Source organism: Procambarus clarkii, chromosome 14 (assembly GCF_040958095.1).
Source record: "Procambarus clarkii isolate CNS0578487 chromosome 14, FALCON_Pclarkii_2.0, whole genome shotgun sequence".
Classification (NCBI taxonomy): Eukaryota; Metazoa; Arthropoda; class Malacostraca; order Decapoda; family Cambaridae; genus Procambarus; species Procambarus clarkii.
In genome coordinates, this window is record NC_091163.1 from 35775543 (window position 1) to 35799725 (window position 24183).

The 24183-nt window shown below is 42.7% G+C and overlaps 1 protein-coding gene across 1 annotated transcript in view; it reads left to right on the forward strand.

Annotated features, from left to right (window-relative positions):
- The first annotated feature begins 289 nt into the window (after window positions 1-289).
- The window catches only part of LOC123770262 (intraflagellar transport protein Oseg4), a 56287-nt gene continuing 32393 nt past the window's right edge, over window positions 290-24183 (forward strand). Inside the window, exons 1-11 of the mRNA XM_069324467.1 lie at window positions 290-388; window positions 1543-1654; window positions 5316-5482; window positions 6595-6697; window positions 9213-9373; window positions 10086-10251; window positions 12134-12282; window positions 13841-14059; window positions 15962-16097; window positions 17680-17808; window positions 20841-20938. Of these exons, the coding sequence (XP_069180568.1) occupies window positions 365-388; window positions 1543-1654; window positions 5316-5482; window positions 6595-6697; window positions 9213-9373; window positions 10086-10251; window positions 12134-12282; window positions 13841-14059; window positions 15962-16097; window positions 17680-17808; window positions 20841-20938 (1464 nt within the window). The 5' untranslated portion in view covers window positions 290-364. The remainder of the gene's footprint in view (window positions 389-1542; window positions 1655-5315; window positions 5483-6594; window positions 6698-9212; window positions 9374-10085; window positions 10252-12133; window positions 12283-13840; window positions 14060-15961; window positions 16098-17679; window positions 17809-20840; window positions 20939-24183) is intronic.

A 24183-nucleotide genomic window follows, 5' to 3' on the forward strand; every position in this document is an offset into this window, starting at 1 on the left:
AATATTATAAATGATAAAAATTCGGTGTTCTGTAGTACATGAGAGACTAAATTATTTAGTTTATTATGAAGTGATCAATGAACTCCAAAAAGATTGCGAGAGTTAAGTCCATGACGTCACGTATTCACAGTATTCATATATGTATATACATGTATAAATAAAGATGTATTTTTTATAATCGTTATGTTAAGGAAGGGCAAGTTTGGATGAGTTAGGTTAGGTTATGTTAGGCTAAGATAGGGTTATTTAATGGGTAGTGATGACGTAGAAGGGTATATCTTTGTGAGTCCCTTTTTGAACCGCACTTGAGTGACATTCCTGTGTTTGTTGATGTTGTGAGGCGGGCTGAGGGCCGGCGGGAGACATGTTCATATATCTCAGTAAGAAGGTACTGTCACTCACCGTCACTCACTGTCACTCTCACTCTCCTCACTGCTCGTGCAGGTGGTGAGGGGCTGCAACATGTGCTCTTACACCTATGGTGTTAGAGAGTGTCCTGGTGTGTGGTGCTGACCTCTCTGTTACCATGGTTACACATCCTCTATCAGAATACAAATATAATAATAATGACAATAAATATTAATATTCTATTTAACAAATACCAGAGGGTTTAATTAAAATGTTTATGTATATCCATATCTCGCTTATATATCTGCATATGGGGGGGATGGGGCAAATGGGAGGGACCTTTGACAAGCCACCGGCTTCCTGTCCTCATCGAGGCCACTATATTAGTGGTCCTCAAGTAATTGAAGTAAATATATTATTATATGCAGTCCCCGTGGCACAGTGGTAAAACACTCGCTAGGCGCTTTGCGAGCGCTTTGGCCTGGGTTGGTATCCTGGCCGGGGAGGATTGACTGGGTGCCAGTCCTTAACTGTGGCTTCTGTTCACCCAGCAGTGAATGGGTGCCTGGTTGTTAAACCATTTGGCGGGTCGTATTCCGGGGGAAAAATTAGGATTAAGCTCGTTGGTTACCGCTGTTGACTTAATACAATTTATCTCGGGTTTGATTCTCAGGGATACAAGTTGCCTCGTGCCCAAGATTGTTTGCTAATGGAGTTTAAAACCTACCCAACCCAACCCACAAACTCAACCCAATACAAACCCACCCTACCAAACCAAACCTCTCAAAACCTAACCCCTAAACCTAACCCAGCACAGACCAACCCAAACTAACACAGTGTAACCCAACCGAGCCTAACTCAACCTAAGATAAGCAAACACATCCTAATGTAATTTACATGAATTTACCTGAGGGCCACTAACACTATTGGCCTCAATGGGGACAAGAAGTTGGTGGCTTGTCAAAGGCCCTGCCATTGTTGTTGAGGATTTTTTTTTAACTTTATTTTGACAGCTGTACAAAAATGATATATTTGGGTCTTGTAGCCCAAGAGAAGGAATGTTGGTGTAGGTTTAGGGGATGGTGTTCCGTGGAGGCTTCCTTAGCTAACCATGTGGATAGCTCAGCAAGCCACAGAGAAAACATGCCAGAAAAAGGAATTTCATTACATTTAGCACCGGATTTATATTTACAGATTGCTATCCCCAACAACACTCGTTTACGATGTGTGGGGTGGAACAAAGATCAGGGATACATCGCGTGTGGCGGAGATGATGGCTTGTTGAAGGTCCTCAAGCTGGAAGCTGGTATGTACACGCTGATGGTTGTTCTAAATGTTTTAATACATTCACCTTATTTTTGAAAGCTGATACATTGTTGCTTTACATTATGGCTGTACAGAAGGTTCTTGTATATAAATCATAGCACTGTGCTTGAATGATTACAATCTCCATGAAAGTGTAGTATAATGCAGGACTGGATGATAATGTATTTATTTATTTATTTATATACAAAATACATTGGATTGAGAAAGTACATACATTGAGGGTTTGAGTGTAACATGTTTGCAAAGCCACTAACACAAATAGAGCCCAATCGAAGCCCAGAGACGTTAGAAGGAACTTTTTCAGTCAGAGACGTTAGAAGGAACTTTTTCAGTCAGAGACGTTAGAAGGAACTTTTTCAGTGTCAGAGTAGTTAACGGATGGAATGCATTAGGCAGTGATGTGGTGGAGGCTGACTCCATACACAGTTTATAATGTAGATATGATAGAGCCCAGTAGGCTCAGGAACCTGTACACCAGTTGATTGACAGTTGAGAGGCGGGACCAAAGAGCCAAAGCTCAACCCCCGCAAGCACAAATAGGTGAGTACAAAGCATTTCAGGCAGGTCCCAAGCTAAAGAATAAGGATTACAGAATTTGAGTTAAACATAATTATTACATTACACATTGATAGAATAGATTATATTGATGGAGTTGAATGTCTTTAAGTACTAAATTGGATTAGTTGGTAGCACAAGGTGGGACACTATGAGGATGAAATTAGGTACTTTTTGGACTTTTGTGTAGAGTATAGGTTGGACAACTCTTTTTAATTCATTAGGAAGAGAGCCATAGACTGGGTCCTTTTATTTGCATGGAGTGTTTGCACGGATGTAGTCTGACTCGGGGTTCTGTTACATCTGTCAGGGAAGAGTTTCAGATCAGGATTACCATTTAGGAATAAGGTTTTGTTTATGTAAGAATAGTGGTTATTGGTTTGTGACCTCTGATATTCCCTATACATATTTCAACATACTATAATGATATTCTGATTTAAGCCTTTACACTGCTCTAATCATCGTATGTAATTTTTCCCCTTTTAACTATTTTCAGATACACACACTCTCACTATTATGTAGCGTAAATAGCTCGACCGTTTAGGGGTTAATGTACTATGGTTATCTTGAGGTTATCTTGAGATGTTTTCGGGGCTTTAGTGTCCCCGCGGCCCGGTCCTCGACCAGGCCTCCACCCCCAGGAAGCAGCCCGTGACAGCTGACTAACTCCCAGGTACCTCTTTACTGCTAGGTAACAGGGACAACAGGGTGAAAGAAAAACTGTCCATTTTTCTCGCCGGCCCCCGGGATCGAACCCGGGACCACTGGATCACACGCCCAGTGTTGTGTCCGCTCAGCCACCGGCTCCCCGAACAGAATGTTGTACAGAACAGTATACAGTAGTTGTGTTCTGGCTTTATGTGGTTTGCTTTAGAGTGGTAAATATTCAGTTGTGTTTGTGATGCTTGTTATTATAGTGATATAAACACACAATATGGAGTTTAAGATGTGTATTCTTTTTACCCATTAGTTTTAAGCTTTAGTCATTAATGTTTTTCCTGCCCGAAACGCTTTGCGTAATAGTGGCTTTAGGCATTGTATGTACTAGCTCTATCTATTAACCCAACAAACTTTGTAAAATCTCTTTATGTATGTACCTTACCTAAATAAAAATTATTATTACTATTATTATTATTATTATTATTATTATTATTATTATTATTATTATTATTATTATTATTATTATTTGATATAGTTTAGTTACAATGTTTGATGTTGGAATGGTATGACGGTGTTGTGACAAGTAGAATCGTAAGATGCTGATGATGTTGGTGATGGTAACATCTGGAAAGACAGCGGTTGGTGGTAGTCCGTAGTTCTGTTGCTGCTACCTGGTGTGTGGCTGGCAATGCTGTGATTTAAATGGTGCCCATATATTCCCATCCATCCGACTTCTGTTTGAGACCCAGGTTGCTTATAAGTTAGTTGATGGGAACCATCAACCAACTTACAAGCAAAGTTGACTGGGATCTATTGGATGTCATTAGTATTTCATGGAATCCCTGAAAATGTTCTGTTTGTCTTCTTTGTGGGAAATTCGAGTTGCTCTTGAACATTCAGAAGGTCTGCCCATCCCTTGGGAACTGACCCACAATGGTCAACTAACACCCAAGTACCTATTTACTGCAAGGTGAACAGAGGTAACGGGTGTAAGGAGATGCCCCCAGCTGTCTTTCCCTGCCTAGGATCGTAAGTTGAATCTATTGTTAATAAAGTTAATATATTGCAGAGGCTATTACTGGTATGTGGGATTCATGTAAATGTGGAATTCTTTGGGATCATTTATGTACTGTAGGTGCTACATTATTTCTAATGGAGCTTGCTACATGTGCAGGTTTTGCGATGTGGGTAACTTGTACTTGCACTTTTATTCATCAGTACAGAACGTTACCTGGTAAGGTGTTGTGGGTGTGGTAATCCATTGACTCCAATGGTTGGTTTATTTTGAGTTGGATGAAAATGAAGGTGTCACTCGGTTCATACAACTCTATCTCCTTAAATATCTTTAATGTTATTAATGTTTAATTTCATTAAAATGTTTAATGCAAAAGAAGCAGTTTTGGATGTAATAAGCATATTTTTAATAATAATATAGCTTATTCTTATTATAAGTCACAAAAATTAGGCTGTAAAGTTTTATAAAATGCCTTTCTGATATCATTCTGCTTCTCCATAAAGTTATGATTTTTGTTTTAAGACTGTGCAGTCTCCGTGGTGTAGTGGTAAGACACTCGCCTGGCGTTCCGCGAGCGCTATGTCATGGGTTCGTATCCTGGCCGGGGAGGATTTACTGGGCGCAATTCCTTAACTGTAGCCTCTGTTTAACGCAACAGTAAAATGTGTACTTGGATGAAAAAACGATTCTTCGCGGCAGGGGATCGTATTCCAGGGACCATAGGATTAAGGACTTGCCCGAAACGCTACGCGTACTAGTGGCTGTACAAGAATGTAACAACTCTTGTATATATCTCAAAAAAAAAAAAAAAAAAAAAAAAAAAAAAAAAAATAATGATCTGTTGTGTGTGTAAGGGTTTAGGGGCAGATCTGCGGTTCCTCAGGATGCTGGTTCCATCCCTGCTCTAAAGATTTTCTCATCCCAGCGAGCCCATACATGATTCATGGGAGTCACTGAAGAAAGTATCAATCTTGAAGATACTCTGGCCTCTCAGTGCTTCCTACAATTGCTCTTTGATCTTCCCCTCCCCCTTTCCCAAACAAACAAAATTACCAGGTAAATAAATACTACTGGAACAAAAGTGGATGTGTTCAAGAGTCAATTAGACAACTTCCTGCAGGAAGTGATGGATAAACTAGGTTATAATGGATTTGTGTGCCTGTGGGTTGCTCCAAGCAACTGTCTTTTAGATGAAATTATCACAAAAGACAAGCCTGGCCCCCATGTCTGAATGGGAAATAGACGAACTATTGGAAGTGACTCAAGGTAAACTCCAGATACACTACTGTGTGACTGCCACTGACAGACTTTGATGAACATCAATCACCTCATTTGTTTACTTTTGTTTCCCACCACCAGGTGACAGCAGTGAATTTGATTCCATTCCTTAATATGAATTATACACTTGTAGGTAAGGATGCAAAGATTAAGGGTTTAGCAGCTCCCTCAAATCTGTCCATGAACCAAACTCTTGAGGGTCATACTGGAACAATTCAAGTTGTTACTTGGAATGAATCTCATCAGAAGCTGACGTCATCCGACCAGAGCGGCCTCATTATTGTATGGATGCTCTACAAGGTGAGACTAAATTTAGATTGTAACACAGTTAAACTCCAAATATTGAGCCTTTGAATATTGTAAACATCACTCCTGAATATGAGGATAATCTCATCAGAGGGCAATGTTTGACTCTTGCCGTCTGTACACCTATTTTGGAGTTTGGTGCAGTATGAACACGGAGGAGTGTTAGGGCCCGCCCCCTTGCATAGATGGGGGAAAAGGTGCAGTATGAACACGGAGGAGTGTTTGGGCCCGCCCCCTTGCATAGATGGGGGAAAAGGTGCAGCATGAACACGGAGGAGTGTTAGGGCCCGCCCCCTTGCATAGATGGGGGGAAAAGGTGCAGTATGAACACGGAGGAGTGTTAGGGCCCGCCCCCTTGCATAGATGCGGGGAAAAGGTGCAGTATGAACACGGAGGAATGTTTGGGCCCGCCCCCTTGCATAGATGGGGGAAAAGGTGCAGTATGAACACGGAGGAGTGTTAGGGCCCGCCCCCTTGCATAGATGGGGGAAAAGGTGCAGTATGAACACGGAGGAATGTTTGGGCCCGCCCCCTTGCATAGACGGGAGCGGGGAAGACGGGAAGAAAGACTGGCGGAGATGGTGAGTGAGTCTGGATGTGATGATTGAATGTAGACAACACAAGGGATGTGGTAAGGGACAAGACTGAGTCAAAGCTATTTGTATGGAGGCAGTGAATGTATTTGTAATGTTTATGATAATTGACAAGGATCATAATACATATTACAAAGCTGTGGTGTGTTACTGTGACTAGTGGAGTGTGGTAGTGCGTGTTTCTCTGTGATGCTACCTGTATTTACACATCGTGTGAATGATTAAACAAAGAAGTAAACTCTGAGAAAAACTCGTGCAAATGATCGTTGCCTAGGGTGAACAACCCTAACCTTGATGCACCCAACTGCCACCAGATGGTAGCCCAGATCACCAGTGGTACTGGCCAGCCACCCACCTCACTCACTCACTCACTCACTCACCTGGGGCAAGTTGAGAGTATCATAGGTCAGTAGTTGACCTAGTGGGGGGGGGGTCCTTGATAGGCCTAAATACAGGCCTCCTGTTGTTGACAATAGGAAGCGAGATATTCAACTATATATTGTATCCTTTCAGGGTTCGTGGTACGAAGAAATGATCAACAATCGTAATAAGTCTGTGGTGCGAGGCATGGCCTGGAACACTGAAGGACAAAAGATTTGTATTGTATATGAGGATGGTTTGTAATTACAGCTTTTACTGTAGCCTGCAAATGTATTTTGGTGTATTGATACACAGTTTCTTGATTCAAAATAAACTCACACTGTAAAGATATATTTTGGTTTAGTGATATACAGTTCATGTATAAAAACACACTCACACTGGACACTATAAATTATTATGATAAATTAAAGAAGATGAGCAAGTTTTAAGTGTAGTAGGTAGCTCTGTTCCTGTAATTACCTAAGTGTAGTTACAGGATGAGAGCTACGCTCGTGGTGTCCCGTCTTCCCAGCACTCTTTGTCGTATAATGCTTTGAAACTACTGACGGTCTTGGCCTCCACCACCTTCTCACCTAACTTGTTCCAACCGTCTACCATTCTGTTTACAAAAGTGAATTTTCTTATATTTCTTCAGCTGCTTTGTTTAATTAGTTTAATTCTATAACCTCTTGTTCTCAAAGTTCCAGGTCTCAGGAAGACCTGGAACTTCTATCAATTTTATTGATTCCTGTTACTATCTTGTATATAGTGATCATATCTCCTCTTTTTCTTCTATCTTCTAGTTTTGGCATATTTAATGCCTCTAACCTCTCCTCGTAGCTCTTGCCCTTCAGTTCTGGGAACCACTTAGTGGCATGTCGTTGCACCTTTTCCAGTTTGTTGATGTGCTTCTTAAGATATGGGCACCATACAACCACTGCATATTCCAGCTTTGGTCTAATAATTAGTCGTGAACAATTTCTATAGTATTTTTGCCATCCATGTATTTAAAAGTAATTCTGAAGTTTGAAAGTGTAGCATAGGCTCCTCGCACAATGTTCTTAATGTGGTGTTCAGTTTTCTATCTAGAACCACCCCTAGAGCTTTTTCTTTCTTTCTTTATCAGAAGTCTTCAAAGATTTTCCACATAATTTATAGGCTGTGTGGGGTCTATATTCTCCTATTCCACATTCCATAACATGACATTTATTAACATTAAATTCCATTTGCCAAGTGGTGCTCCATATACCTATTTTGTCCAGGTCTTCTTGAAGGGCATGACAATCATCTAAGTTTCTTATCCTTCCTATTATCTTAGCATCATCAGCTAACATGTTCATATAATTCTGTATTCCATCTGGCAGATCATATATGTAGACAATGAACGTCACCAATGCAATAACTGAACCCTATGGTACTCCACTTGTGACATTTCCCCAGTCCGATACATTGCCTCTGATTACTGCCCTCATTTTGCTATCAGAAAATTTTTCATCCATGTTAGAAGCTTACCTGTCACCCCTCCAATATGTTCCAGTTTCCAGAACAACAACTTATGTGGAACTCTCTCGAAAGCCTTTTCTGAGTGGGGGAGCCCCTATGGCTCCCCGGAGCTATCCAGGCTGATATGGATATCCCTAACTTTGGCATCAATCGATGTGCACGGAGTTCTAGGCCTATCTGGGACTACGAGCCAGAACCTGGCCCCCCCCCCTCAGAGAGGCACGAGGAGCCTAAAGAAATCCACATGTGATTTTGAGGCATTCTATATTTGCCATTGACTGGAACAGGCACCCTGAAAGGTAAGCACCTCAAAACAAACCCCTATTCTGATTAAAAACGACGAAAATAGGCAAACAAGTGGACAGAACTCCCCAATTGAAAACGAACAAACAAGCATGACGTCACACGAGCTGTGCCGCATGTCTGCTCGGCTCCCCCCTCCCCAGGAGGGGTAAGGGGGGAGTTAAAGTAATTTAACGATAATATGATACAGAAGAGCCTAACAACGATAAAGACTATATACAAGGTTCAGATATCAGTGAACCCAATGATGATGTTCACAGCACAAGACTTTTGTAAAGTTCATTGCCAAGGTGAGATAAAGTTTGACAAGAGCCAGGTGTTCAAGCAGTGTTGTGCGTGGACCCCGACTGGTGACTGCTCAGAGTGGGATGCTTAATTTCTCTCAGTGTTTTAGTGTATGTTCACTTTATAGTTTGAATAGTAGGGGACAGGAAGCCTGTTAGGTTTATTGAGGTCTTTCCTTGGGCCAACTACTGGTCTTCCCAGGATGTAACTTACAACAGTCGCATAACACCTGGATAACTATTACTGCTGGGTGAACGGAGGCATCGGATGAAAGAAAACATGCCCAGTAATATCTGTCCCACCCAGGGATTGACCCCAGTATCCTTAATTGTGAGTCAAGGATGTAGACTACTGTGCTACGGGGTCCATCATGAGGCATGTTACCATTAGTGATAATAAGGCTGTCCTCCTCAACCAATATGAACGAATGTTATCATGTTGTACCTGTTTTACATAAGCACTAATTGTGCAGTATATATACATAGAGTACACAAAATATGGAGTAATATTGTACATGTTCACCACTGTATATGCATAGTTTAATTTTGTAAAGATTACAAAGGGAGATTTGTTTAATAAATGTAAATTCTAATTGTAGTATACTGTAATACATAGGGCATTTACAGTATTTTGCTTCATTGTTTTGTATATTAAATATTTTCATTTTCATGTACCCTCAGGCGCAGTAATTGTAGGAAGTGTGGACGGAAATCGTATCTGGGGTAAGGAGCTGAAAGGCCAGCATCTGATGGGTGTTGAATGGTCACCTGATTCTAGCCTCCTGCTCTTCTCACTTGTCAATGGAGAAGTACACGTGTATGATAATACTGGAGGTTTTGTCGTAAGTGTACAGTTTTATATGCAGTGATATCACAAGAACATTATTTATCTAAGAGAAAATATTGAGACCTTATGATGAGATCGAACACGCATCGCTAGACTCTGCAAACACGTGCGCTAAGAACTGAACTCATAACAGTCCACTGGTAATGCAAGTGGCTGGAAAGTCCAGGGATGTAGATCTGATCCTATCATACAGCCTCAAAATTTGATCATACTGGGTTATGGTTTTGATAGTAAAATGAACGCATTGAAAAACATTTTGCGTAATGAGATAAATTTTATGAGGTAAAACATTGAATTTGTTAACACTTGTTGACTAAACCACACACTGAAAATTAAAGACGACAACGTTTCGGTTCGTCCTGGACCATCATCAAGTCGATCGTGAAATGTCGTCGTCTCTTCAATTTCTAGTGTGTGGTTTGGTCAAAATTTTTCAGCCACGTTATTGTGACTTTTCATCTGTTAAGACTTGTGTTTATTGTAAGTGTGTGTTTCATAATGTTACATAATTATAAAGTAAAGGTCAGCAATGTATCCTATGTTAACAGTGAAACAATATGTAATAAATTATAGTTAACGTGTGTTTTAAATTTTGAATAAAATAATTATATTCTTTCGACAGGATATAATTTGTAATGACTGGTATATACCAATTCCAGTGTATGGCATTGTAGGTTCTGTACTCTTATAGTCATTGCATGTTTCAGAGCCGACTGAACATCCAGTGCTTGGGTAGTATGGGGTTGGGGGCGGTCGTTGTTGGCCTGACGTGGTACAATGGACGTAATGGCTATGTCGAGCCAGACTGTCCCACGCTAGCCATATGTTATGATAATGGAAGGATGCAAATAATGCGCAACGAGAGTGATGACGGTAAGGGAATTTAGTTTTAAAGCTTTACGTCATCTTTAATACTAGTTAAACAGCACAGAATCTGTACATCAGTTGATTGACAGTTGAGAGGCAGGACCAAAGAGCCAGAGCTCAACCCCCGCGAGCACAATTAGGTAAGTCCTGGCTAAATAATTAGTCTGGGAGTTGGCAGGCCACACTTGTACCTGGATTGTACCTGGATGGGGTTCTGGAAGTTCTTCTACTCCCCAAAACTGGTCCAGGGCCAAGCTTGACTTGTGAGAGCTTGGCCCAACAGGCTGTTATTTGGAGCGGTCCGCAGGCCCGAAAGTGCCTGGATGTGTACTTTTTCGCTACCCAGTTCTATGTAGACCGATTAAGTAAACTGGTTGTTTCTGAAAACACATTGTTGTTGATTTAGGGATGATGACAATCCTAAAATCAGATACACCCTGTTCCTTGAGATCTCTTTCTCTGTGCAGAGTTTCATGCTTTCACTTTTAATGTAGTGCCACCTGAATATCACCTGAATATCTCTGACTATTGCTGTCTGTTTTAGCTGATGTGGTGTTGCCGTCCCTGGCAGTGATTGTCAAGGGCCCTCAGTGTTTCAAAGTATTCTACTCTGTCTCTGTGTACAGCAAGCCAAACATCAGCTTAAAGAAAATTAGGTACTCGAAGGTAACGAGACAAACTGTGATCACCATGTGGTATATAACCCAACCATGATACATCTGACCACCTCTGGTCAGATGTATCATGGTTAGGTTATATACCATATGTATATGGTTATACATGTGGTATGTAACATGGTTAGATTATACATCTTGTATCATGGTATATTACCTAACCATGTTACATACCACATGTATAACCATATACATATGGTATATAACCTAACCATGATACATCTGACCAGAGGTGGTCAGATGTATCATGGTTTGGTTATATACCACATGGTGATCACAGTTTGTTCACGTTGAATTCCATCTGCCAAGTGTTAGTCCATACACTTATTTTGTCCAGGTCATCTTGAAGGGCACAACAGTTGTCTAAATATCTTTATCTTCCCTAGCACTTTAGCATCACCAAACATGTTCAAATAATTCTGTATTACCTCTGGTTTTTTATAGAGACATTGAACATTACCAGTGCTTGAACTGGTGCTGGTGGAGTACCCTGTGGTACTCCACTTCAGTACCACTTTGTGGTACTACATTTCTCCAGTCTATGTAAGTCTATATCAGTCTATATAAGTGGCTAAACAAGAATGTAAGAACTCTTGTATATATAAAATATAGTGCCTCTGAATACTGCCCTCATTGGTTTTCTAGTGTTTGAGTACCACGTTTGTCAGCAAATCATGTATGTAATTTTGTGGGTTTTGTAGATTAAGACTATGTTTGGCTTTTTCCATATACTGTATCTGCTAAGATTTCTGTTTTTAAAGAGGCCTGAAAAATGATTTGGAGTGGAATGCTCAACTCGGCTCTGCATTCCCTAAGAACTCATGGTGAGACTCCAATCTGGGTGTCTCAGGTGTAGTCTGAGTGCAAAAAAAGTGGTTTCTACTTCATCTCTAGACACTTACTGGTACATTGCTCTCTGAAATCCGTATTGTGTCTTGTTCTCTGAAAACCTCATCATGTACAAACTCACTTTAGAACTGTTCATTTAATGTTTTGCACATTTCCTTATTGTTCTCTGTGCATCTGTTCCCAATATTTGACCTCTAGAGTTTATCCTTTGCATGTAATTTGCTTTTAATAAATTTATAGAATAGGCCTGGTTCATGTTTTTTTTGCATTTGTTTGTGCTATCCCTACATTGTATGTTGGGTTATTTGTTTTCAGCCGTGTTTTTGACTTCTTCTCTGTTTACACTTGATACACTATTATTTCAGTACCTGTCCTGATAGACACCGGGATGAGTGTGTGCGCGTGTCAGTGGAATCACGATGGAAGCGTGATGGCAGTGGCTGGCATCCTTCATCTCTCAGGCATAGGCGAGAAGGATTGCAATGTTGTCCAGTTTTATACTCCCTTTGGTGAGGTAAAATTTGCAAAACAATTTCCAGTGTGTCTTGCATAATTATTGACTATATGTGACATATAAATACTGTAGCTTACTAAGTAACCATTGTGGTCTGATCCTCTGTATTTTTATCAATAAAATATTATTGTCGTCGTTATTGAGAAAAGAGGTTGGAGCCTTGCGGGGCGATTCGAACCTGGACCCTGGGGGGAGGGGACTCCTATTCCACGCCAGAGTACTTACCTGAGTTTATTTGAGAGCAACTAACACTAGTGGCCTTGACGAGGACAGGACGCTGGTGGCTTGTCGAAAGTTCCCCCCATTTGCCTTGATGATCTATTCCAGCTGTACTTTAAACGTTAACAGAGTTTTGGCATTTAGGGCTTCAGCAGATAAGCAGTTCCATGGGTTAATAACTCTGTGGGTAAAAAAGCATCTTCTGTTCTCATGTGGGTAATGTGAGTGCATGCTTGTAATGTGTAAAACCTTGATTTGGTATCAGGTTGATGCCTCGGGAACCCTAGAGGATTCAGTTGAATCTCAAGTTGCATTACTTTACAGTGTATTATGGTCCAGTGGTTTAAGGTGTGGGCTTGGGAGTACCCAGGGTGCATGTTCGGATCCTCCTTTTGGTTCCTGCTGATTTTTTTTGTTGATACATCACATTAATATGATCTGCATTGTTGTTATTATTATTATTATTGTAACTGATGATGGTTAGTCAAGAAATGTTAAGGTTAGGGTGGAATTAGAAGACCATATCTTTCTTATTTCTTTATTCCACAAAAAAGCTACATGCTTCCATTTAAACTCCAATCACTTGGGCTGGGCGGTAAAGTGACAGTCTTGCTTCATGCAGGTCGGCGATTACTTTATAGACCGTCCAAGTGGTTGGGCACCATTCATTTTCCCAGTCCCATCCCAAATCCTTATCCTGACCCCTTCCCAGTACTATATAGTCGTAATGGCTTGGTGCTTTCCCTTGATATTTCCCTTCCCTTCCCTTCCATTTATCAACATAAGGTAAAAGACATGAAGTAATTGAAAACAAAAAAGAATCCTCCTAATAATATGAATCTAACATAAGCAATACTAAAGACCACAAATCACTCTCAGACCTAACAGATGGGAAAGAAGTCTACAGCAAGACTGAAGATTGCTGCTAAAGACATCATAAATCTCATTGTGTTGCAGAATGCAGAACTGTACAGTACTGGTCATCCAGCCAAAGGCATTAGGTGTGAGGTCCTCTTGTGCAAAAGAGGTAACTCACAACAATTACCAATTATTTACTGCTAGGTGAACAGAGACAAATGAGTGGACCAGCCATTTTTATGAAGAGGCAGATCAAGAGAAATGGGCTGAAATCCCAGCACTAAAGCTTTCTATACTTATGGAGAGAGACCATAGAGAAGTCTTCATAGCTCGCTGTAGTGGAACATTGATTACACTGTATTACTATAATGCATAAATGTTTAATGGTGTAGTGGATGAGAGCATGTTTAATGCATCATAGATGTGACATTGGTATTAATGCTTTGTTTATATGATTTACACAAATATATTCTCATTGCAGCATCTGCGAACCCTAAAAGTGCCCGGAAAGCAAATTACTGCTTGTTCCTGGGAAGGTGGATCACTTCGGATTGCATTGGCCGTCGACTCCTTCATCTACTTTGCCAATATCCGTCCAGACTACCGATGGTGTTTTTTTGCCAACACGGTTGTGTATACATATACGAAACCTGAGCGTTCAGAGGCTTGTGTAACGTTTTGGGATACACGCAATAATGAGGTGGGTGATGAACTGTCTTTAAATATGCAGACGAGTCACAATAACCTGGCTGAAGATATGATGACCAAACCACACACCAGAAGATGACGATGATTTGCTTCGTCCTGGACCGTTATCAAGTTGACAATCAACTTGATAATGGTCCTGGACGGACCGAAAAGTTGTTGTTGTCTCTTAATGTTCTGGTGTGCTGTTTGGTCATCATCATGCCTTTAAATACATTCTCTTTGTAGCTTTGCATTACACATCAAAGCCAGAGGTAATATCTAGGCTCTTACTAACTCTCCGACTCGATTTGCTCATCAGACGCGCATGTGTACTATATCTTCTTGCAATGGCTTTAAATCTGCTACCACTTTATTAAGAATCCTTCCCCCACATGTGCTTCGTTTCTCACAGGAGAGATGACAGTATCAAGTTCAAGAGAACATGGCTATAGTTTTAGTGACGTTATACATGTTAAATATTCCTTTTCTAACTACAAACAACACTGAGATACGTCTTCAGAAGTTACCAATATTGTTCATTGATAGAACCTATGTTACCCCAAAGATGGTTTCTGGACTAGTTTGTTAACACTAGCTAGGTAGTGTTTTAGCACTAGCTAAGTAGTTTGTTAACACCTGCTTGGTAGTCTGCTAGCACTAACTAGGTAGTTAACACTAGCCAGGTAGTTTATTAGTACTTGCTAGGTAGTTTGTTAGCACTTGTTAGGTAGTTTGTTAGCACTAGCTAGGTAGTTTGTTAGCACTTGCCAGGTAGTTTGTTAGCACTTGCTAGGTAGTTTGTTAACACTTGCTAGGTAGTTTGTTAGCACTTGCCAGGTAGTTTGTTAGCACTTGCTAGGTAGTTTGTTAGCACTTGCTAGGTAGTTTGTTAGCACTTGCTAGGTAGTTTGTTAACACTTGCTAGGTAGTTTGTTAGCACTTGCCAGGTAGTTTGTTAGCACTTGCTAGGTAGTTTGCTAGCACTAGCTAGGTAGTTTGTTAGCACTTGCTAGGTAGTTTGTTAGCACTAGCTAGGTAGTTTGTTAGCACTTGCTAGGTAGTTTGTTAGCACTAGCTAGGTAGTTTGTTAGTACTAGCTAGGTAGTTTGTTAGCACTTGCTAGGTAGTTTGTTAGCACTTGCTAGGTAGTTTGTTAGCACTAGCTAGGTAGTTAGCACTAGCTAGGTAGTTTGTTAGCACTTGCCAGGTAGTTTGTTAGCACTTGCTAGGTAGTTTGTTAACACTTGCTAGGTAGTTTGTTAGCACTAGCTAGGTAGTTTGTTAGCACTAGCTAGGTAGTTAGCACTAGCTAGGTAGTTTGTTAGCACTTGCTAGGTAGTTTGTTAGCACTAGCTAGGTAGTTTGTTAGCACTAGCTAGGTAGTTTGTTAGCACTTGCTAGGTAGTTTGTTAGCACTTGCTAGGTAGTTTGTTAGCACTAGCTAGGTAGTTTGTTAGCACTTGCTAGGTAGTTTGTTAGCACTTGCTAGGTAGTTTGTTAGCACTAGCTAGGTAGTTTGTTAGCACTTGCTAGGTAGTTTGTTAGCACTAGCTAGGTAGTTTGTTAGCACTTGCTAGGTAGTTTGTTAGCACTTGCTAGGTAGTTTGTTAACACTTGCTAGGTAGTTTGTTAACACTTGCTAGGTAGTTTGTTAACACTTGCTAGGTAGTTTGCTAGCACTTGCCAGGTAGTTTGTTAGCACTAGCTAGGTAGTTTGTTAGCACTTGCTAGGTAGTTTGTTAGCACTTGCTAGGTAGTTTGTTAACACTTGCTAGGTAGTTTGTTAACACTTGCTAGGTAGTTTGCTAGCACTAGCTAGGTAGTTTGAGCTACAAGTTTTGGCAGTTATTAGTAAGTGATGACATGTAATTCAGTGGTGGTGTTATTAATACTTGTGTCTAAATCTTCTCGCCAGCATTTTATCAAACATATCAAGTTCTTGATGGGAATGACATCCTCCGGAGAGCACTGTGTACTGGCAGTTCGCACAGACGATGGTTCGGGACAGTTTGGTCTCATCATTTGTAATGCCATTGGAACACCTGTTGACAGTAAGTGGTGCACATATATCTTTTTAACAGTATTTTGATCATTGTATGCATAGCTTCTAATTTCTATTTACAGTATACTGTACTACTAACAAATATTTTTCAGAACTAGCCTGCTAAGTTTTTGTCACCAACATGAGAGGACAATTGCTGGCTTTGGCCGTTGCTTCTGCTTTGTCCAGGCTGGTTCACCCAGCTCCTGTTCAGTCAGCTCTCAGATTCTGTCCTTAATTTCAGCTCCTAAGTAACTTGGCTGTGGACCCACAGACACCATCAGGTCTGGAGTTGCTAGAAGCAGATTTGGGGGTTGTGCTCTTTGGAGATTTCATGAAGACTATAGCCTACTTTCCCTTCCTTCACTTCTTTATTTTCCCTGGGATATTCCTGATGTGTTCCTGGGATTCAGAGGCCTCCCTTGTTGATGCCTTCTTTATACCCTTTAAAGGTCTTAGGGTTCTGAGGGGATTGTGGCTCCTTTCCTGGTCCATTGCCTTTTGTATGAGGAGGGGTTTTGTATTTATTTCATCATTGTTCTTTTCTAATTTCTTGGCTCTGGTTTTGGCGTTCGACCGGGATCCTGGTGGCTCGTTACCTGGTCGCTGTTCCTGATCCCCCGTCAGGCTTGTATTGCATTTTATTGGGTTCAGGTTCTCTTCTTCATGAGATTAATCTTCATTCTCCTCCCTGGTAAGTCCTGGTTTTTTTATTCTCTTTACTCACCTAGTTGTGGTTAGTTAACTTATAGAAGCCACTGTTCCACCTCTCCAGAAAACCAGTGTTGACTCTAATGAAACATTTCTCTGGTTTTGGATCTTAGTGGTTCCCTGGGCTTTCTTCCCCTTTCCAGTTGCATCATTTGGTTGTCTTAGCCTTTGGACTGAATAGTGTTGACATGGGAGCTAGCAGCTCCTGGAGTGCTGCCACCTGTTACTTTGTCAGCCGTACTAGGTGGTGGTGGGGGGGGGGGATAAGGGGGGCTGAGCTGACTACTGGATGGATCGTTCACAGTTCTTTGCTGCTTCTGTTTTCTTTTCTATGTGAACCTTGCAGCTGTCTGTTTTGTTTTGCAATGTTCTGGATGCAGACGACGTGTCACAATAACGTGGCTGAAGATATGAAGACCAAACCCACACACCAGAAGATGAAGAAACTATGATGTTTTGGTCTGTCCTGGACCATTATCAAATAGTATAAGGACTCCATAATGGTCCAGGACGAACCGAAACATCGTCGTTTCTTCATCTTGTGGTGTGTGGCTTGGTCATTGTGTTGTAGATGTTTGCTATGGTGAGGGTGATTATAAAGAGTCCCCTGCTCCCTGCTTCTGTGTGAGGTGGGGGTGCCAGGTTCTGGCATGGGTCGTCAGTAGTCTAATAAAGACTCGTAGGGCTGCTGTGACTTTCATGTGTTGTGGCCAGGCAAACAGAGATGTTTCATTACACTCAATTCGGTTGTTTTTTTAAATTGCAAATTTTTCTCATATCTGATAAAGTTAGATATATGATATACAGTTCTGTGTTAAAAGTAGCCTGTTCTAGTTTACATGTTTTTATCCTAATTTGTTTTGTCTTTTGTTTTTTTTCAGGCAAGTACATAGATATAGAGCCACACTATCTGGCTATGACAAACAGTTATGTGATGGCAGCCTCAAAAGAAAACTTCTATCTGTGGCATTTCAAGACACCTAAGGCACATAGTTCCATAGAATTAACAAGTAAATTGAGAGTGTTTTTTGTACAACTTTCTCTTTAATTGTAGTCTTTATTTTCTGTATTAATAGAATATAATCAAAATAACAAATTAGAGGTGGTAGAAGAAAATATTAAATGTTCAGACAAAACCTTCAAGGTGTTCTTCTTCTCTGACTGCTTTATACATCACATTCTCACTCTCAATGAACCCTGTTCTCTTGAATTTCTGATTGTCTCAACACATTATATTTGGTACAAATTGTTTAGTGGAACATAGAAATGTTCGATTAAGTGAGGATTATTCATCTAAGCAGTCACCGAGGCGAGTGTCGGGAGGTGGCTGTCTTATCATCCATGATGCACCTGATCAAAGCGAAACTGTTGTATAGTGCTTTAAAACTTTTAATCAAACATAAATACAACATGATATTTTGCAAATTATATTATAAAATACCTATTGTGTAGGCATCTGTCAATCCCGTGGGGTTATGGAGTTGTGTCCTGTGTGTCTAGTTGGATGCAACATCTGCTGTGGCTGTGAAGTCCAACCAGAGAATGGCAGTCCTGACCGCAGCAATCGCAGATAAACGCTGAAGCGGGTGCATCTGTCAGTGGTCGAGACTTCTTCTGTAGTCTCTTATCCTCCACCTGCCTCCTCAGTTCGCCCTTGAATTACCAGAGACCCTTCTGCACTTTTGCATCTCCAAGCAGATCTGTCTGCAGCTGCTGCTTCCCAAGTGTTGATGCTAATGTTCATCTGCTTGAGGTCACGTTTGCAGGCATCTTTGAAACGCAGCTGGGGTCTTCCGGTGGGCCTCTTTCCTGATGCCAGTTCTCCATATAACAGGTCCATAGGTATGTGGCCATCTTCCATGCGTGTGACATGTCCCAGCCATCTCATGCTTCTCTGCTTCAGGAGAGTGAACATTGAAGGGATTTGTTCTCTCTAGTACTGTGTTGTTGGTGATGCGGTCTCTCCACATGATGTCAAGGATGCGTCTCAGGTTCCTCATGTGGAAGGTACTGAGTCATCTCTCCTGGTGAGAGTGCAGGATCCAGGATTCCGAGCCATAGAGAAGTGTACTCACCACACATGCCATGTAGACTTGTGCCTTAGTGTGTACTGTCAGTTTGGCATTTTCCCAAACGCACTTTGTGTGCCTGGCCAGTGTTGTTGCAGCCTTCCTGATACGCCTGTTGAGCTCAGTGTCCAAGGAAATGGTGTCCGAGATTGTGGAGCCCAGGTACACAAACTCGGACAACATCTTGTCCAATCACCTGTGCCTTCTTCAGGCTGATTGTCAGGCCGAATGTGGAACAGGCTGCGGCAAAGCGGTTGAGTAGCTGCTGCAGAACTTCTGCTGTGTGTGTGTGGTGATGGCTGTGCCGTCAGCGAAAAGGAAGTCCCTGAGGATTTGCATCTGTACTTTTGTCTTTGCTCGAAGTCTGGATAGATTGAAGAGCTTACCATCAGATCTTGTACGGAGATAGATGCCTTCTGTGGATGTTCCAAAGGCATGCTTGACGAGGATCGCGAAGAAGATACCGAACAGGGTTGGAGCAAGAACACACCCCTGTTTAACACCACTGTTGATGTTGAATGGTTCAGAAGTTGAGCCATCGTACACGACTGTGCCCGTCATGTCCTTGTGAAACGATTGTATCATGCTGACTAGGGTGGGTGGGCAGCCAATTTTGGCCAAGATCTTGAAGAGTTCGTCGCTGCTCATGAGGTCGAAGGCCTTTGTAAGGTCCATGAAGGTGATGTACTAGGCTTTTCTCTGCTCCCTGCACTTTTCTTGAAGCTGTCTCAGGGAGAACACCATGTCACTGGTCAACCTCTCTGCTCAGAAACCGCACAATGACTCTGGGTACACTCAGCAAGAATCTGAAGCCTGACCAAGACGACCCTGGCGAAGAGTTTGCCAATAACGCTGAGGAGGGAGATGCCGCGATAGTTGTTGACATTGCCTCTGTCACCTTTATTTTTGTAGAGTTATGATGTTCCAATCTCTCGTGTCGTGTGGCACTGAGCCCTCCCTCCAGCACTGGCACAGAAGCTTCACGAAGCTTGGTTTTATGTGTTCCTCAAGCACACTTGAGAACTTCACGTGGAATCCCGTCGTCTCCTGGGCCTTCCCTGAGGAAAGTGAATCCAGTGCTTTCTCAACTTTTCCAGTTGCTTCAAGGTCAAGTTCTTTCATGATAGGCAGGCACTTGATTGCATCCAAGACCTCTATGCTGACCAAATTCTCTCTGGAGTAGAGTTTGAAGTAATGTTCCACCCAGTGATTCATCTGTTGATCAGTCTTTCATGATCTCTCCGGTGGCTGACTTCAGAGGAGCCATCCTGTTGTGTGTAGGACCTGTTGCCTGTTTGATCCCTTCGTACATGCCTCTTATGTTGCCGACAGTGGCTGCGGTCTGAATGCTGGAACAGAGACGGAGCCAGTAATCGTCAGCACAGCCCCTTGCAGTTTGTTGAACTCTACTGCGGGCAGTACGGAGGGCCTGTAGGTTCCTTTCTGAGGGCAGGTTCTTGTAGGATGAGAGAGCGTGTCTCTTTTCCTCTACGAGAGGTAACAGTTCCTCTGCACTGGCCTTGAACCAGTCTGCTGACTTGTTCTGCCTCTTACCGAAGGTGGACATGGCAGTGTTGAAAATAGTGCCTCTGAGATGTGACCACCTCTCACTTGCGCTATCGCAAGAGTGGTACAGGAAGGGCATTTACCAGCGCAGCAGTGAACTCCACCTTGTGACGATCACGGGTCTTGTCTGTTCAAGTGGTCAAATGTTCAAATATAATGGAAGGAATGGCAGCAAAAAGGGCACCAGCAGCAACACCAGCTGCTCTAACCCCAAACCCCCAAAATGAAACGGGCAACTCTGAGGCAGCCACACGAGCACAAACAACGCACAAATGGGCAATTGAACCCAGAGTGTGCAGCCTTAATTATTTGTTTTCTTTGTAATATATTATTTAGATCTAGTTGATAGATCAGGCTGTTTAAATATTAATACTGTACAATACTAATATCATATATATTATTCTTAGGTGCAGTTAAATCTGACCGACATGAACGTCTTTACCACATTGACGACACACCGACAGGAGTCTCCGATGTTTTCAGGGAAGGAGAAAAATTGTTTGAGGTATGCTTGTATTGCTAAGATTATTTCCTAGTTTTAAAATACGGTATTGTACATGTAGATATTATTGTCTGCAGTGGTACAGCAAATACCTTGGTTCAACTTCTTATTTGCTTATGCTGCTAAAGTACAGTACATGATTCACAATTTATATATATATTCCTTCATTTCTGGAGTAATTCCAGTAATCGCCCCTTATGTCTGCCATCTTGGATTCCTCGTGAATTACTTATACAAAAACTATGTACTGTCTATGCTTGGTATTGAGAATCATGAGAGACCCTCCCCCCCCATTCAAGTTGGCTGCCTTATTTTTGTACAGGGAATGTGCAAAATTTAACCTATTTAAATTTATTTGTGTTTCTCGATCAACAGGGATTGCAGTAACCCGAATTTCTTTTCTAGTTTAAAAGTCAAGAACTCAAACCATCCTACTCTTCACCAGCTGCTCTGGAGAAAGTGCAACACCATGCAACAAGAGTCATTCCAGAGCTAAGTCAACTCTCATATCAGGAACGATTGAGGGCCACAGGCCTAACAACACTGCAAACCTTGCAATCATGACAGGGCAGATCTTATTGAAACTTAAAATACTAAACAAGTTGGAGAATGTTGATCCTGACAATTTCTTCAAAAGGTGAGATGTAACACAAGGAACAACAGTTTCAAGCTCAATAATGTTGGACTGAGAACAAGAGATGCTTTTTCATCCACAAGGTTATAAACCCATGAAACTGGCTACCCGCTGAAGCTGCAAACGTCAAAACTGTTAGGTTTTAAAATTCATCTGGAAAGGATCATTAAGGCAAATGGGATGACCTTCGACAAGACGCCAGCTCCCTGTCCTCGTTGGGGCCACTAGTGTTAATGGCCTTTAGGTAAATCAAGTAAGATGACCAAACTTCACACCAGAAGAGACGACGACAAGGTTCCGGTCCGTCCTGGACCATTAATAAATCGATTGTGATGGGAGCGAGATTGATTGATTGCTGAAGATTAAGTCACCCAAGAGGTGGCAAGGGCATGAGTAGCCTTGTAAGTGATAGATTTTTTTAGTGAAAGTGATCTTGCTCCATTTTGGCACCAATCTTTTAGCAGTTGTGTGTCTTGCGGTGTTGTGCTGAGGTGTGCGAGCTAGGTGTAATTCTTGCGGTGTTGTGCTGAGGTGTGCGAGCTAGGTGTAATTCCAGGAGTACTGCGGGCTGCATGTGCCTAGGGTCACCTTCTCTAGGTACCCTGTATGTACTGGCCTTGCGGTTTGGGTTTACCTTCCACAAACTGTTCGGGAACTACCTCCGCAGGGTTCTTTTGCTGCTCGATGATTGTCTGCCCTTGGGGTCAGCTGGAGTTTTCTTGCCACTGTTTGACCTTGGGTATGAGGTAGTATCGTCGCTGGCAGGGGTGCAAGGTACTGTGCAACTGTCTTATAATTCCCATAGTGGCCGGTTCTGTTCCTCCTGGGGACGTTGTACTTTTGCGGGGGTTTTCTTTTTCCTTTTGTTTTGTTTGTCTGGTGGGAGTCTGCCTGGTGGGGGTCTGCCTGGTGGGGGTCTGCCTGGTGGGGGTCTGCCTGGTGTGGGGTCTGCCTGGTGGGGGTCTGCCCGGTGGAGGTCTCCCTGGTGGGGGTCTGCCCGGTGGAGGTCTCCCTGGTGGGGGTCTGCCTGGTGTGGCTACTGGACCACTTGTATTATTGTGGTGGCCCTTCACTAGGCCTCCCATGATTGTACACGTCGCAAGGGTTTAGCTTTTTGTTTGTTTGCTTGGTAGTCTGGGATAACCAGTTAGCAGTACCTTTCCTGGGCTTCCCTTAGCAGTCAGCCTAAGGGCCCTGGAAAACTTCATTGTGGCTGATTGGTCCAATGGATGCGTTCTCCGAGTCCCATCTCACTTCGTGCGAATTTGAAGGTACCTCTGTCTCCTTGTCTCCTCCTTGCTTCTACTCCAATTCACCCAGTCCATTAATATTGATATTTTAGTGCAGGCAGCTTCAGCGTTGCATGCGAAATTTAGGTTGCTGCAACACACTAGGTTGGTTGCCTTTCCAGATGCCCCGAAGCTGCCCCGCTTAGGAGATCTGTTCTGGTTCCTTCGGGGACGTCTCTTCCGCTGCTCTCGCGATCGCTGGGTTCGGCCTCTGGGGGCCTTGCATCGGCTGCTGTGTCGCCGGCTTCCTCTTCGGATTTTTTGGGGATTCAGTGCCGTGGCACCTACCCGAGGCCCCACTCAATGTGTTCACAGATGCATTGTCTCCCGGCTGGGGCTTTGTGACCCGTGGTCACCAGGCCACCCAGGGTTAGTGGGGTCCGTCCTTCTGTCGGGCTCACAGCACAGTGTGGGAGTTCGCAGAGGTGTGGCTTTCACTTCAGAGGGTTCGCGTCATTTGCTGATCGAGTATTCAGCTTCATTCAGACTGCTCCCCAGTGGTTCATTGTCTGAATTGCAGGGGTTCGATGAGTCCTTGGTTCTTTGGGGCTGGTCTCTTCGGGTGACTTGTCTGCTGGATTCTTGGGTTTTGGCTCTCCGGGTGGTTCATATCCAAGGGGTGTTAAACGTCCTGGTGGATGGCCTGTCCTGATTCATTCCGCTGTTCACGGAATGGACGTTCGACGCCAACTCCTTCAATTGGCTCTGTCGGACGTACGGACACCCGGCGGTGGACCTCTTCATGTGGTCGAGGCATCTCTTGGTATTTGTGGTGCTCTTTTCCGACACCACAAGGGTGTTGATCAGACACACTTTCCCAAAAGACGTCGGGTTTGATGCCTTTCGGCAGGACTGGTCGAGGTTGGGTTATCTGTACCTCTTCCCCCTGGTCTAGCTTTTGCTTCGGGTTCTTGCTCGGTTGGAGACTTACCAGGAGAGAGTAGTCCTATTGGCCCCTTGGTGGCCGGCCCAGCCTTGGTTTTAGGCACTGCTTGCTCAGTGTCTAAACCCGGGGATCTTTCTGTGGCTTCGCCTCTTTCAGCAGATTGGTCAGGTCCAGTACGTGGCTGGTTCGATCTTCTCCTCTGATCTTCGGGTCTGTTCTTTCTGATGTGGGTTTATCGCAACTTGTATGGTGATCAGGTGGCTTCGCTAATGGTGTTAAACCGTGTGTTTCGTATCGGTGGCAGTATGAAGTTTCTTGGCGAGCCTTAAGTCACTTTTTGTCTCTTCGTAGGTTGACTGATTTTTGTTCGGGTTGGAGTGGTAGAGTGTCACCTGCTCTCCCCAGGTTGTGGTCCCTGGATACTCTCCTGGTGGGGTGG